The sequence below is a fragment of the Triticum urartu genome, chromosome 7A, assembly GCF_056163025.1.
Source record: "Triticum urartu cultivar PI428250 chromosome 7A, HENAU_Tu73, whole genome shotgun sequence".
NCBI classification, from domain to species: Eukaryota; Viridiplantae; Streptophyta; class Magnoliopsida; order Poales; family Poaceae; genus Triticum; species Triticum urartu.
The window spans coordinates 27,088,082-27,104,816 of NC_141879.1; the positions used below are offsets into that span (position 1 = coordinate 27,088,082).

Sequence of the window (16,735 nt, forward strand, 5' to 3'; positions counted from 1 at the left end):
ATTGAGCAGAGCAAAATAGAGGCGAATCACTGGGTCATCATGACTCCGGCAGGTGATGATTCAGGAACGAACAACGTGGGAAAACTAAGACTTGAGATCCAGGAGGAGGATGTAGCCAGCTAGGTACAGCCACCGTGCAAAGGTTTACGGTGGAGAAGCAACTTGGCCCAAGTGGGTCAACTATTGAATGGCCACTTGATCAATTAGCTGATGGAACACGTCTCTGATGCTGGATTGGAATTGGATGGCTGCTGCGGAGGACCGAGGAAGCTGCCGCCACCACCAAAACCCACATCCACATGCCGACATGCCATGCGGACGCTGGCCGTTGCAAGCAAGAAGGGAAGAACCCAACAAGTTCCCAAGCTGAATTTTTCGTGCGCGTGTGTGTCCGTCTTGCACAAGTTCTTTCTTCTTTGTAAGACGGGGAAGGAGGATCTTTTGATTGAGATGTCCTGTGGTCAATCAATTGGGACAAGTGCTGGCATGACATGGATATTGGACAGCCTACATTATTCCGTCTACTTGAAACTTCGAGGACAAAAGCCAAAATTATTGCAAAAATCTTATGCTTGTCCAAAGATGTGACGTCCCCGATTTGACCGTACACTAATCATACACGCAAACGTGTAAGATCAAGATCAGGGACTCACGGGAAGATATCACAACACAACTCTACAAATAAAATAAGTCATACAAGCATCATATTACAAGCCAAGGGCCCTGAGGGCTCGAATACAAGAGCTTGATCGTAGACGAGTCAGCGAAAGCAACAATATCTGAGTACAGACATAAGTTAAACAAGTTTGCCTTAAGAAGGCTAGCACAAACTGGGATACAGATCGAAAGAGGCGCATGCCTCCTGCATGGGATCCTCCTAAGCTACTCCTGGTCGTCGTCAGCGGGCTGCACGTAGTAGTAGACACCTCCCGAGTAGTAGTAGTCGTTATCGACAGTGGCGTCTGGCTCTTGGACTCCAACGTCTGGTCGCAGCAAACGGGTATAGGAAAGGGAAAAAAAGGGGGAGAAAAGCAACCGTGAGTACTCATCCAAAGTACTCGCAAGCAAGGAGCTACACTACATATGTATGCATCGGTATCAAAAGGAATAAGGGTATCATATATGGACTGAACTGCAGAATGCCGGAATAAGAGGGGGATAGCTAGTCCTATCGAAGACTACGCTTCTGGCCACCTCCATCTTGCAGCATGCAGAAGAGAGCAAAAGGTAAGTTCACCAAGTAACATCGCATAGCATAACCCTAACCGATGATCCTCCCCTCGTCGCCCTGTAAGAGAGCGATCACCAGTTGTATCTGGCACTTGGAAGGGTGTGTTTTATTAAGTATCCGGTTCTAGTTGTCATAAGGTCAAGGTACATCTCCAAGTCGTCCTGTTACCGAAGATCACGGCGCCTATTCGAATAGTTTAACTTCCCTGCAGGGGTGCACCACATAACCCGACACGCTCGATCCCATTTGGCCGGACACACTTTTCTGGGTCATGCCCGGCCTCGAAAGATCAACACGTCGCAGCCCTACCTAGGCACAACAAAGAGGTCAGCACGCCGGTCTAAATCCTATGGCGCAGGGGTCTGGGCCCATCGCCCTTTGCACACCTGCACGTTGCGAACGCGGCCGGAAGCAGAACTAGCCCCCTTAATACAAGAGCATGCTTACGGTCCAATCCGGCGCGCGCCACTCAGTCGCTGACGTCACGAAGGCTTCGGCTGATACCACGACGTCGAGTGCCCATAACTGTCCCCGCGTAGATGGTTAGTGTGTATAGGCCAGTAGGCAGACTCAGATCAAATAACAAGATCTCGTTAAACGTGTTATCTTGAAGACACCGCGAACACCGACCAGGGCCAGGCCCACCTCTCTCCTAGGTGGTCTCAACCTGCCCTGTCGCTCCGCCACAAAGATCCACCCAGAGGGCCGTCGGGACAAAGGTCCTTTCAGCCCCCCAATCCGTGAATCACTCGCAGGTACTCCTCGAGCCAACCCGACTTTAGTCATCACATGCATCATGTATAAAGTATAGGTATATACCCGTGATCAACTCCCGAGTGATCACGGCCCGATAGTATAGCATGGCAAACGGACAAGAATGTATGGCCATTGATGATAAATTAGCATCCTATACTAAGCATTTAGGATTGCAGGTAAGGTATCAACAGTTGTAGCAACAATGACAGGCTATGCAGCAGTATAGGATTAACTGAAAGCAGTAACATGCTACACTAATGTGACGCCCGGGTAATTAAGCTACAGTGATCCTCTGCTAATGATGCCACGTCACCTCGTTTATAGTCGCTAATCTCGAGTTAGTTCGAGACCGATTCAAATTCTAATTCAAAATCAGGCAAACAATAAAACTTTTCAAATTTTAAAACTAAAATGTTCGGAGTGAACCAATTAATTCATAGGAAATTATGGTGGAGAAAACACACTTATTGTAAAAGTTTTAAATGCACTTAGGTAATTAAAGCAGTAGGTAAAACAATTATATAAATGCCTTTCTATTTATAAAATATCAGAATATCTTATTTAGTTGCCTGAAATTAATAGGTCAGTAGCATAATTATTATTGCTAAATTGGGACTTGCTTTTAGGTTTTATAAAACTGTAATGGATCAAAAAGGAAATGAAAATAGAAAAGAAAAGTAAAAAGAAAGAAACTAGCAAAAAAAAAGAGGGAACCCCCTCCCACGGCCTACTGGCCTAGTTGGCCGGCCCATTCGGGCGCAGGCCCAACCGGCCACCCCCTCCCCTTATCCGTACCCCTCCGAAACCCTAACCACCCCGTCACCCACTTCCCCTCCCCACGACGCCACTCCCTCTCCCCCCCTCTCCTCTCGATCCCATCTGGATCGGGGAGAGGCCTGACCCCGTCACCCGTCCCCGCACGCCTCCTCCCCCCGCGCGCGCTCGTCCCCTGCGCGCCCATGGCCGCAGCCGCCTGGCGTTGTCTCCTGACGTCGCCGGGAGGACCACATCGCTGGAGCCCTGCGCCGCCACGAATCCGCCGCCTCCTCGTCTCTTCCTCACGCCGCCTCGACCACGCCTCCGTCACCGGCACCCAACCCGGCGTCGCCCTCGCCGGACACGCCGCCTCGCCTCTCCCTCACCGGACGCCAACGCGCCCCGTCGCCCCCCCTTCCCTGCTCGCAAGTGAGCGCCGCTGTCCTCCTTCGCCCCCTCTCTCTGGGTAGCCACGGTCACCGTCCTCCCCGCGCATGGTCGACGCGCTCCGGCCGCGCCCGTTGCGCGCTCACCGCGCCCTTCTCCCCGTCGCCGCGGCCTGTCGTCGGCGTCGCGCCCACTTGCCCCTTCCCGCGCTCGCGTTGATGGCCACCGCCGCGTCGGAGCCACCCACACCCAACGCTCGTCGTTGCCCGCACCATCCCGCCTGCAGGATAGGGCCTTGCCCTCGCCAGCCCCGGCTGGTGCTGCTCTTCGCTGCTGGCGCCCGCCGCGCCTGCGGTGGCCCTTACGGCCCCGCCTCTCCGCCGACCACCACTGCACCTGGCCTCGCCCCTGCTTCCCCTTGCCGGTGCCGCGCCGCCGCTCCGGTGGCCATCGCCGGCCATGGCCTTCCCCGCGCCCCGTTCGGGCGGGCGCCCGCACCCGCTCGCCCGCGCCCTCTAGGCCCCGATGGGCCACAGACATGTGGGGCCCGGCCCCAAAACGTTAAAAAAAAGAGAAGAAAAGAAAAAGAAAAAAATGACTTAATAAAATTAATTAATAATTAGTTAATTAGTGAATTAATTAACTTAATTAATCTTGTTTAGTTAACCTAATTAAGTATTGTTAGTTAATTAAACTGTGATTAGATTAGTTAAATCCTAATTAGAGTAAACAGTGTATGACATGCGGGACCCACACGTCAGATTGACCCAGTCAACTCCCTGTTGACTGCTGACGTCATGATGACGTCAGCGTGCACTATTCTGGATAATGTTAGAATTAAATAGTTAAATAAATTCTAAAAATGATTAAAACTTTAGAAAATCATGTAAAATAAACTGTAGCTCTGATGAAAATACTTTCTACATGAAAGTTGCTCAGGACGACGAGACGAACCCGGATACGCAGCCCGTTCGTCCGCCACGCATCCCTAGCATAGCGAACACGCAACTTTCCCCCTCCGGCTCCTCTGCCCGAAAACGCGAAACACCGGAGATACTTTTCCGGATGTTATCCCCCTTCACCGGTATCACCTACTACCGCGTTAGGGCACCTCTAACGCCGTTACTTGACATGTCATGCATCACTATGCATATGCTTGCTTAAATATTTATTGTTTCTCCCCCCTCTTCTCTCGATAGACACCGAGACCGACGCCGCTGCTACCCAGTACGACTACGGAGTTGACGACCCCTCTCTCTTGCCAGAGCAACCAGGCAAGCCCCCCCTTTGATCACCAGATATCGCCTACTCTTCTCTATACTGCTTGCATTAGAGTAGTGTAGCATGTTACTGCTTTCCGTTATTCCTATCCTGATGCATAGCCTGTCCTTGTTACTACTGTTGTTACCATTACCTGCTATCCTACTACTTAGTATAGAATGCTAGTGTTCCATCAGTGGCCCTACACTCTTGTCCGTCTGCCATGCTATACTACTGGGCCGTGATCACTCGGGAGGTGATCACGGGTATATACTATATACTTTCTACAGGATACATGTGGTGACTAAAGACGGGTCGGCTTGTGGAGCACCCGCGAGTGATTCACGGATTGGGGGCTGAAAGGACCTTTGTCCCAACGGCCCTCTGTGTGGATCTTTGTGGCGAAGCGACAGGGCAGGTTGAGACCACCTAGGAGAGAGGTGGGCCTGGCCCTGGACGGCGTTCGCGGTTATTACAAAATAACACGCTTAACAAGATCTTGGTATTTGATCTGAGTCTGGCTACTGGCCTATACGCACTAACCATCTACGCGGGGACAGTTATGGGCACTCGACGTCGTGGTATCAGCCGAAGCCTTCGTGACGTCAGCAACGGAGCGCCGCGCGCTCGATTGGACTGGAACACCACTAGCCTAGGTCTACTTCCGGCCGCCCACGCAACGTGCAGGTGTGCTAAGGGCGATGGGCCCAGACCCCTGGGCGCTTAAATTTAGACCGGCGTGCTGACCTCTCTGTTGGTCTAGGTGGGGCTGCGACGTGTTGATCTTCCGAGGCCGGGCATGACCCAGGAAAGTGTGTCCGGCCAAATGGGATCGAGCGTGTTGGGTTATGTGGTGCACCCCTGCAGGGAAGTTAATCTATTCGAATAGCCGTGATCTTCGGTAACAGGACGACTTGGAGTTGTACCTTGACCTTATGACAACTAGAACCAGATACTTAATAAAACACACCCTTCCAAGTGCCAGATACAACCGGTGATCGCTCTCTCACAGGGAGACGAGGGGAAGATCATCGGTTAGGATTATGCTATGCGATGCTACTTGGAGGACTTCAGTCTACTCTCTTCTACATGCCGCAAGACGGAGGCTGCCAGAAGCGTAGTCTTCGAAAGGATTAGTTACCCCCCCTCTTATTCTGGCATTCTGCAGTTCAGTCCACATATGATACCCTTATTTCATTTGATACCCATGCATATGTAGTGTAGCTCCTTGCTTGCGAGTACTTTGGATGAGTACTCACGGTTGCTTTCTCCCTCTTTTCCCCCTATCCCTTCTACCTGGTTGTCGCAACCAGATGCTGGAGTCCAGGAGCCAGACGCCACCTTCGACGACGACTCCTACTACACCGGAGGTGCCTTCTACTACGTGCTGCCCGCTGACGACGACCAGGAGTAGTTAGGAGGATCCCAGGCAGGAGGCCTGCGCCTCTTTCGATCTGTATCCCAGTTTGTGCTAGCCTTCTTAAGGCAAACTTGTTTAACTTATGTCTGTACTCAGATATTGTTGCTTCCGCTGACTCGTCTGTGATCGAGTTCTTGTATTCGAGCCCTCGAGGCCCCTGGCTTGTAATATGATGCTTGTATGACTTATTTTATTTGTAGAGTTGTGTTGTGATATCTTCCCGTGAGTCCTTGATCTTAATCGTACACATTTGCGTGCATGATTAGTGTACGGTCAAATCGGGGGCGTCACAACTAATCTAATGCAAGCAGTATAGAGAAGAATAGGCGATATCTGGTGATCAAGGGAGGGGGGGCTTGCCTGGTTGCTCTGGCAAGAGGGAGGAGGAGGAGTCGACACTGTAGTCGAACTGGGGTCGCCGACAGTCTCGGGTCTACCGGAAAGAAGTAACGGAGGGGAAACACAGTAAATAATAGAGCAGTCAAAGCATTACAAAGCATAACAAGGCAATACGCGGTGCCAGGGGTGATCTAACGCAGGGATAGGTGATACCGGCAAGGGGGGGACATCCGGAAAAGTATTCCCGGTGTTTTGCGTTTTCGGACAGATGAACCGGAGGTGGATTGTTCCATGTTTGCTATCCTAGGGACGTGTGGCGGACTAATAGACTGCGTATCCGGATTCGTCTCGTCGTTCTGAGCAACTTTCATATATAATTTTTTTTCATCCGTTTTACGGTTTATTTTATATTAATTTTCAAAGTTTTATTGTTTTTTTTTGGAAATTTCTGGTTTTATTTTATTTTGATGTAATTCGAATCGACCAAATCAATTTGACTAGTAAAAAGGGGCAAGCGTGGCCCATATGTCATTGTCACTTGGGTTAATAAAATATCTAACCTTTTTATAGGGGTGATAAAACATCTAACTAATTTAATGGGGTCCTACATGTCATCTAGTACTAGACTAACTTAGCATTAAATTAGTACTACTAAACTAGTCCTATTTAGCCTAATTAAACAAAGGGCCGGTCCACTGCAGTGGCACACCGCCCACACACACCACACACACACACGCTGCACACACCTAGCACACTCACTCACGGCCATGGCCATGGCAGCCGGCAGCAATTAGCGGAGCAGCATAGCAGTAGCAACAAACGGCGGCAGCAGAGCAGCGTAGCTAGCAGGGTAGTAGCTAGCGGAGCGGCGGCAACTAGGAGCGGGTAGAGCAAGCAGCAGTAGCAGCGCGCGAGCAACAAGCAGTAGAGGGAGCAGCGTACCAGCAGCAAGAAGCAGCAGGCAGAGCAGCAGCAAGCGCGCGTCGGCAGGGGCAAGCAAGCGGGGCGCTAGCACGCGGGTGCGGACGCGACTGGGTAAGACAGGGCGCGGCCAGTGGCCAACACGGCCAGGCGCGCGCAGGGGAGGCCGCGGCCAGCAGCAGCAGTACACGGGGGTGCGGGCACGGCGTTTACGCGACGGACGCGGAGGCATGAGCCGCAGTACTCGGCAAGCGACGTTGGCAGCAGCAGGTCGGGCACAGGACGGCAGCGAGCGAGTGACGCGGGCGCGAGGAACAGCCAACGCACGGTCGGCGAGCAGAGGGCAAGCGCGGCGCGCGGCGACAGCAGTAGCGGCAGTAGAGCAGCGCAAGGAGCAGCAGGCGCGCGTACGCGGACACTGAGCTTCGGTCATGGCGGCCGCCGGCTCGTACAGGCAACTACGGCAACGAATCGAGACCATGACGAGGGGCGTTCGGAGGAGGAGCTCACCGCTAGTCCGGTTCCGTGCTCGGGGAGGGTCGGGGTGGACTGGAACGATGGGAATCGATGACGGTCGCCGGCGATGTACGCGCTGAAGATGACGGCGATGGTGAGCGTACGGACCGCCCCGGCTCGATTCGTCGCTCTGGACGGGCGGAGTGGTCCGTGACGATTCTCCTGGACATGGAGCTAGACGAGGGGAAGCTTGGTGGGCGCGAGGACGACGGAGGCCATGGAGGCTGCGTAGTCGCGCGTGAAGAACATGAGCGAGGGAGGAGCGAACGTGGGGAGGGGGAAAGATCTGGGGGACGATGACAAGGCCGAGGGGTCGCAGGCGCGTCCTTATCCCCTGCACGCCGACGCCGGCGAGGTGGTCGGGCGGCGACCGCGCCCCTGTAGCGGCACGGTCGGCCAAACAGGGAGACGACCGGTGGGGTGGGGGAGTGGGCTGGTTTGGCTTGGGTGGGCCGAGGCCCAGAGGAGCAGGGGCCTTTTGCACATCGTTTTTTTTTGTTCTTTTGCTTATTCTGTTTTCTTTTCCTTTTATGTTTTATATTTTCTACTATATTTTATTTTACTTTTACTTTTATAAAATACAGCACTAGCCCCTAAATTAGTATTAACAATTAATCCACTTCTACAAATAATTTGGCACTTTAATAAAACATGTTTATATTTGTTTACTATTTATATGCATTTATAATTGTTTCTGGCTACTGTTTTATTTATTTATTTTCATTTAAACCTTTTATGAAAAGATGCTTCCTCCACCAATATTACTTATGATCTCTTTTCCACACCCAGAACATTTTAGTTCGAATGTTTGAAAACTTTTGTCGTTTGACTTGATTTTGAATTTTGAATTCGAACGGGATTGAACCATCGCGGGGTAACGACAGTAATCGTGGTGAAGTGGCATCATTACCCGAGGTTACTGTAGCTTAATTATCCGGGCGTCACAAAAGAGATACAACTTTATCTGCTACTCCAACCTACTACTAAACAATGCAAGTACGAAACCTCTTAAGCAAAGATCCTGACTGTAGAGGCACCAAACTGCATGCGTTCTCAACGAATCTCTACCCCAAGAAGAAGCTGTGGACCGATCGATCGACCGACCATATGGATGGATCATTTCAACGGCCTTGGTCGATGACGGAGCCTAGGAACGGCGCCGGCTCCGAGCTCGATTGCCCGTTGACCTCAGAGCTCATGTAGCTGGTGTCGCCTCCGCCCTTGATCTGCCACTCCGTGATGTAGCTGGGCTTTGGCACCCAGTCGGGCGCCTCGACGTCGCCCGCCAACATCGCCACCACCCTCGACATGGGCGGCCGCTGGTGGGGCGAGCCCTGGGTGCACACGAGCGCCACCTTGATGGCCCGAAGCACCTCCTCGCTGTCGAAGTCCTCCAGCCTGGGGTCTAGCATGTCCAGAGGTTGGCCGTCCTCATACAGTTCCCAGACCTGGAAGCATCGAGATGGTAAGCTAAAATGCAGCACTGCGCACAGAATGCACACATTCACATATGCCCAAACTGTGTGCAAGGTTTGATTTAAAATTCTGTGAAGACAAGTGAGCTCTATATTTCCAATATTTAGTAGGAATTTTCACTATGGGTTTTACCGATAACACAAAAAATACTAGGGCCTAGATTTCCTCAGTGAGCTTACCCATTCGAAAATATAAACCTTGCTTTGGTCCTCAGTAGTGTAATAGTTTGGTCTTCCAGCTAAAGTCTCCAATACCACGACGCCAAATGCAAACACATCAACCTTCTCTGTCACATGGCCTCTCATGGCATACTCTGGTGCAAGATAACCACTTGACAAAGGAGTCGATAAACGCCATTAGGATACATATGGAAATACTACATAAACCTAAAAGTTAGCAGGATAGAAATGCACTTACAATGTACCAGCAACTTTTGTGCTCACATGTGTCTCCTGGTCATCATAAAGTTTTGCGAGCCCGAAATCTGAGATCTTAGGATTGAGATTTGCATCAAGCAAGACATTGCTGGCTTTTATGTCCCTGTGCACAACACGGATGCTGGATTCTTCATGAAGATAGGCCAGACCTCTTGCAATTCCTAAGCATATCTCAAAACGCGTTGACCAGTCTAGGTTTGACTTCCCTTTTCCTGCATATGTGAGTTTAAATTTTTAGTTGTCTATACTAACTCCGAAGTTGCAGATATTTAACTGTCGAAAAACATAAGTTGTACCAAACAGAGCACGGTCCAGGCTTCCATTCTCCAGGTACTCATAAACCAGCAATGGCTTATTGCCCTCAAGGCAGCAACCATGCAACTTCACCAGATTACGGTGTTGCACCCGAGATATTGTTTCTATTTCCGTCGCGAATTCCTTTTTCCCCTGATGAGATGTTTCAGACAGCTGCTTCACTGCCACGAACCTACCATCAGTTAACTTTCCCTGCAAAAAGTCAATACTTTTCATCAATGGAAGAAGGTTTAGGTACCACGCTGCCAAACATCATTTGTTCCAGATACACTTTCCCTTCATTTTAGGAATTTTATCAACATGTATATGGAGAAACTATAAATACAAAAAATTACTCGTATAGACAGGTCTTCCTTCTGATATTTAAGACTATGTATGGGATGAACCAACCTTAAAAACCGACCCATATCCTCCTTGACCAAGAAGGTTATTAGAACTGAAATTTTCAGTAGCTGACCTCAGCTCCCCATAGCTGAGGACATTAGGTCTTCCAACAATGCTGTATAGCTCTGCAAGACATCACAAAAGATATAACGAGTTTACTTCGACGGCTCCTTTGCCAAGTTAGAACAAAATGTGGTCCTAGTGTATCCCATACCTTCTTGCTCCAAAGCTAGTTTTCTCTTTTTCTGCCTCCATACAAAGATTCCAGCAAATGCTAACAATCCTAAAACTACAACACCAACTATAGCTCCCGCGATCACACCTGTTTTACTACCTTTCTTTACCACCGCATTACGCACTGTAGGGGTGAAATCTGACAGAAAGTTCACTTGTTAGAAATGTGATGTCATAGTCAGTATTTCAAGTCAGGTTCAATGAAAGGTATGATTATATGTAAACTGGTTGGTGTATTGTAACTTAAATGTCAGACTGTATACATGTATTAGGTATTTCAATTATCTAAAACTTCCTTCACAGAAATCTAAACATCTCAAATGACATACTTTTCAAAGTAATAACTACTTATGATTAGCCCGGTAACCCACATGTTGTATCTTGGTAATTTCTAAGTTGCAAAAAAGAAAAGTCGACGATACATCTAACCTAGGTTAGTATTTGAAGCTGGTAACAATCTGTGAATAGTATGGTAACTCACACATTACCGGGTGAGAAGTTATGATCTTGAAAAATGTCATCAAAACATCTCAAATGGCATGTACTTTTAAAGTGATAACTACCTTTGTTTAGCCTGGTAACTCAAGTTCTGCAGGTTGATAACTTTTAACCAAAAAAAGAGTTGACGGAACATATCAACATGGGATGTAGTTTCAAAATCTCATCACTAATGATTTTAAATCGGATGTACCGTTAGAGACTAAAACATTTTGAATTTTATAGCGAATCGTGATGACATCTACAGTTTTGTCTTCCTTGTGTCATTGTGTGCATGCAATGAAGCTACTTTACTTACCCCTAAATAAATAACCATCACCACATAGTCGTGTCCTTTTCATGTTGATGCTTAAGTATTTTTTGTTGCTTTTTGTTCACGATGCAGAAGATTGCATTCAGCATAACTTTAATATGTGTTTCTAGCAAGTTAATATGGAGAATGGTAGTCGGTAAAAAATCATTATTTCAAGTCAAGGGATATACTTGGTGTTGCACTCAAAGCTGAGATCGCAGGCCCATAGTAGCCTTGAGTAGGAATGCAGCAAGTGCCCTTGCCAGCCCAGAAGAGATGAATATCTAGAAAGTTCTTCGTGACAGGAACAGTATACTGCTTCCTAACAGCTGTGAAAGATTTCCCGCCTGCGGCCTTCCTTATGTCAAAGTTCTGCTCCTTACGTTCACCCTATACAAATAAGAAGAATAAATTTATAGCTGGCTTATAAGCTAACAAGCTATGGGTACTGTTTAATTTATCACTTAATAGCGGCAACCTACCTGGACATATATATCAAAAACCCTTCTACCTCTGCTCTTCCAAGACTGGGTGTCTGGGAAGTCAAACTCTGCAAACAGAAGTGTGACTGTATAGTTTCCATTTTCTAGTCCAATACCATAGTATCTTAAGGATGACGGCGACATCCTTGCATTCTGGAACAGTTCTGGATCAAGTGTATTCAGAAACTGGCCCGGACTGTGGATTATATAACTTCCATTATTTGCCTCCATGAACTTTCCAACGTTGCTAACACCCCATGTTGGTGCTCCTGTAACATATAATGACGCAGCTCCAAGACTGGCACGATCAGGTTGATACACGGAATTATCAGGGCCTACTATGGATTTTCCAGAGTCCACAGCAAAGGAAGAAGCTGCAAGCAGGTTAAATTATTTAAAATTGGTATTAGTTTAGTAAAACTGCAGTTGCACATTCTTAAAATTTCAAAATGCAGAAGTCTCACACTTTGGAGAATCAAGAAAACATGGTGTATTACGCTGAAGGCACCCCCACCCCGCAGGTAAGACACTGCAAATGTAACAATGTGACATTTTAAACCCAAAATACGAGGTGAGAGAACATAATAATCATACATGATGGTCTTGAGGAGATATTGAAATATGGACGAACCTATTGCTGGAACTATCGGCCACAAAATTGTTTGCCACCAGATTCCTAAGTAGGATGATCAACAGGCAAAAATTAGAATTCATTGTTCATACTTCATAGCATCTTTATGACTTCTTTTCTATAACTCAAATAAAAAACGTTGAGTTACTCTTAATTAATTTGCTCAATTTTGTGCTAGGCTGTAAGACTAATATGTCACTCGATAAACACTAGGCATCTAAATTTATTTATAAATACTTAAGATATATGCACCAAAACAACCTTTCAGATTTATATAGGAATCTAGCTTATTTGATGTCTACATATAAGCCTAATAAGTTAGCCCAGGAGCCTATTTTTGATGAAACCTGCCCTTTCTTAGGCTGGATTTGGTTCATCCAGTAATAGGAGTTTCAGAATTTGGAACTTACAATTGTGAATTTTTAGCCCATGAAGGAATGCTTCCTGAGAGCTGGTTGTAAGAAAAATCTCTACAAAATAATAGAACGAAAGAACCATTAGAAATTGCATAAGCACGCCTTGCTTTTATTGTGTAAATAAATTGAACCATATTACATACAAATTTTTAAGCAATGGTCCTACTGAGCTTGGAAGGCTTCCTGAAAGGCTATTATTCCCAAGAAATCTAGTCACAACAAAATTTATATAGATTAGCAAAATGATGAAAGTCTTCCTTTTGTACAAATACACTTTGAAAGTCAAGAGAGTCCATACAAGAAGGCGAGTGAGTTCAGATTCAACAAGGTTTGTGGTACTTGGCCTGTGATATTATTGAAACTCAAATCCCTATAATAATAATAATAAAATCAGAAAGAGAAGATGTCATCAGCCAGTGTATAATCTATAGTAATGCAGTGTTTTGCAAGAAAGGCACTTGGCTATAGTTTATCGTCAGAATAAAATGCTTACAGTAAATTTAAACTGGTGAATTTCGAAAAGTCTATTGAAACAAGCTTATCAGATATCCTACAGTTCCTCAAAACCCTGCAAAAAATTTAAATATTTTAGGATTAAACTTGGATCTTTACAACTGTAATTGAGCTATTAACTGAATGACATACAGGGTGTTCAAAGATGTCAGATTATTGATGAATGCAAGTGAAGAAGAGCTCCCATTTAATATATCACCAATTCGTCTGCACCACAGAAGTAGATTAATTAATTTTCATTGCTGCAACCTTCACATTTAAGAATGATATTTAGTTCTTATCGCCGGCAATGGGCACTTACAAGCTTGCCAATTGGCTAAGATTGGAAAGAGTAGCTGGAATTGGACCTTGAAAAGAATTACCCTGAAACCTCCTACAGTTCCATAGATCTAGTTAGTCATTTAAAGCATCATTTCCTGACGAATGCAGCAAAAGTAGTGAAAGAATAGATAACTCTATTCCTTGGAAGAAAAGGAAAGTGAATTCAATATTGACTGATACTATCACCTTCTCCGAAAAGGAAATTACTAATCTAACATCTTACACCTTAAATGGAAATTTTCTTAAGAGGCCACAAGGAGATTCAGCACGTTCAAGAAAGCCTCACGTAACTAAAACTGTTGCTATTTAAAATGAATCTTCCACTTCCACATGATTTATGTTTAGCGCAAAATAAAGCTCAGCTTGTAAATAACTATATCAAACTGAAAAAAAAATCTTTCAAACCTCCCTGCAAATAAATAGACTTTGAAATTGTGTAAACAACATGCAGTATTTTCATTTTTACAGCATTACTATGACTTAGAACATAAGTGATCTTACAGCTCTGTTAAACTGCTCCAGCTACCAATATAATCTGGTATTTTCCCAGTGAAATCATTATCTGACGCCCATCTAAACAAAGAGAGGAGAAGTACATAAGATTGAATGCTGTGGAGTATTATAATATATCAACAACACGCGGCAACTATAGGCATACAATTTTTTCATTTTCGTAAGCTGGAAAAGTGATGATGGCAGTGGACCACTAAAGCCAGAACTGTCAATGTACCTGTAATTGAGAAACAGAGAAAAAATACACATTGGATAAGGGGCTGACTAATCCAAGCAAGAAGCAACTGACTTGGCAGAAGAATATAGAGTTCCCAGAATTCAGTAAATACGTACAGTTCCTCAAGTTTTGCCAGGTTTCCCAGTTCCGAAGGAAGCGAGCCACTAAAATTGTTTCCGCCCAAGCCCCTATGAATGCACCAATAGTTTTAGTTAGGCATGCGAACTTTATATTCTGCAAGTCATGAAGGCTATCAGCATAGCTACCCTTCAAACCAAAAGTAAATCTAAACTTGTATGATAAAATACAATCATATAGTTATAACAAATATTTCTTACAATTTTATAAGATTCTTAAGGTTCCCGAGCTCCTTTGGTACAGGTCCAGATAATGCATTGACACCAAAAGTCCTGATATGTTCAAGAGAGGAACTGTGAGACTAATTGCGGGGAAATAAATGTATTCATTGTTGCAAACTTGCAATCATGATTTGAGGTATGAATCTCACATGGACTTCATAGCAGTCAACTCCCCGATGAAAGATGGTAAAGGCCCTGTCAAGTAATTTTGCCCTAAATCCCTGAAACAACATTGAATCAGATAGACGAGTAAATTTGGTGTGCGACTGGAATTATATACAGAATGCCGGTTTCAAGCTAGGACAATAGACTATATATAAGTTAGGACCATTTCATTTCAGGTGTGCAAGTTGAGAGTTCATACAGATCGGTCAGGGCTGTGAGGTTCCGCAACTCTTCTGGTATGGGGCCCACCGCGTCCAGGGCGTATATTTTCCTGCACCGCAAGCATCCCATTAGCTAACACCTTATCGATCTACCAATCGCCCGCATTGATCCAAGTAACGAAACCGTCGCTAGATCTGGCATTCCATCAAACATGCTGAGCGCGGGCAGGGCCTAAGAAGAGCACTTACAGCCTGGTGATGCGGCAGACGGAGGTGTTGCCGCCTGTGCAGACTTCGCACTTGATGGCGGCCTTGAAGATGTCGTTGTTGTCGATGTTGGTGTTGTCTATGGCAGCGCCGGTGCAGGGGTCGCCGCTGATGTTCCATTGCGGCCCCGCCTTCTGGCCGAGTTTGGCGAACACAGCATGCAGCGCCGCCGCTGCAAGACAAACAGAAAATAACGGTTAAGAAAGTCATCCTCGTTGCTGCTCAGCGGTCCGATGGCGATCTCACGGCCGAGAGGTAGCATCTAGACTACAGGAAAAGAAACCACGAGTGAAAGCGGACATGGTTTCTGATTCTGACTTTTGTATTTGGAGGAGCAAAAGTGATGTAAAACAGCAAATGTTTGTATTTTAGAAACATGGAGCGGACAAGTTGCAAACAGTCGGATTCAAAACGCGACGGTGGATGAAAACTGCCATCAAACCACGTTCCCGCGTGGTAATTCCTTTTTTTAGGGGAAGCCACGTGGTAATTCCTGAGTGGGTCATGCACTAAGACGCCACACGGTATTACCGTGCAAAGTGAAGCGTCGAAGGAAAATTCTGTAAACTAGCCGGCTGGTTGCTCGATGCGTGCATCTTTCTCTCTCTTTCTCCCAAGCTTCCACTGGAGCGCATCAGCTCACCTCTCTAATAAATTAAAACCCCTCCACCGGAGCGCATCAGCTCATCCCTCTCCTGACTCCCCTTCTCGCTCACGGCCGGCCATGGGGTAGGCGTAGAACCTAGATTTTTTTTATCTACCAAGCTCCAAGGAGATGTTGGAACTACGCGCGGAATGGATTCGGAAACGAACAGCATGGGAAAACCTAACACTTAAGATCCACGGGGGGGAAATTCGAGCATGCTCACCGTCAGCCGGGTCGGTCGTCCTTGTTTGTTGAGCATGCGCAACCGCCGCAAGAAGCAACAAGAGCGCCGCACCATGGAGGATCATGAACAACCTCATCTCCCTCACTTTGCTTGTATGTGTGCTCTATCTGCGCTCATCCCTTCCGACTTCCGGAATATATATAGAGAGAGGTAGGTGGTGAGGGATGAGAGAGAGCCGGCCGGAGCTTGTTGACACGACCAGGTCGATCGATACATCACCTAGCCAGCCACGTAATTAAGGTGCAGCGAACGTTCCCTCAAGAAAAAGGTCACGATGGAGAAGCAACTCGGTCCTCCAATCTCATGTGCGCAAGTGGATTAATTGTTGAACGGCCACTTGATTAATTATCATTAGCTGCCTGATGGAACACGTGTGGCTCCGTTTATTAGAGTATATATGGTCTCAGATGTTGGACTGGAATTGCAGGACCGCATGCCATGCATGCATGCGACCGCTGCAAACAAGTGGACGTGTTGGGAAACCTTCCCGTACGTACGTCAAGTAGTATTTCTTTTCACATTTTGGCTGTTCAAATGCAGCTCTCAGTATTACTAAAAAAAATGCAGCTCTCAGCACC

The 16,735-nt window shown here is 46.7% G+C and overlaps 1 protein-coding gene across 1 annotated transcript; it reads right to left on the bottom strand.

Moving 5' to 3' along the window:
* Window positions 1-8,473: 8,473 nt before the first annotated feature.
* Window positions 8,474-16,364, bottom strand: LOC125525426 (putative LRR receptor-like serine/threonine-protein kinase At1g56140). The gene is made up of 24 exons (XM_048690444.2): window positions 16,137-16,364; window positions 15,250-15,439; window positions 15,039-15,110; window positions 14,824-14,895; window positions 14,654-14,725; window positions 14,432-14,503; window positions 14,244-14,315; window positions 14,087-14,158; window positions 13,566-13,637; window positions 13,397-13,471; window positions 13,245-13,319; window positions 13,050-13,121; window positions 12,895-12,960; window positions 12,746-12,805; window positions 12,336-12,380; window positions 12,169-12,233; window positions 11,705-12,078; window positions 11,414-11,612; window positions 10,413-10,571; window positions 10,205-10,323; window positions 9,796-10,006; window positions 9,480-9,711; window positions 9,242-9,392; window positions 8,474-9,034 (listed from the first exon to the last, which is right to left on the bottom strand). Exons 1-24 carry the CDS (start codon window positions 16,231-16,233, stop codon window positions 8,708-8,710), a joined length of 3,021 nt encoding a protein of 1,006 aa, XP_048546401.2. The 5' UTR covers window positions 16,234-16,364; the 3' UTR covers window positions 8,474-8,707.
* Between the last annotated feature and the right edge of the window lie 371 nt (window positions 16,365-16,735).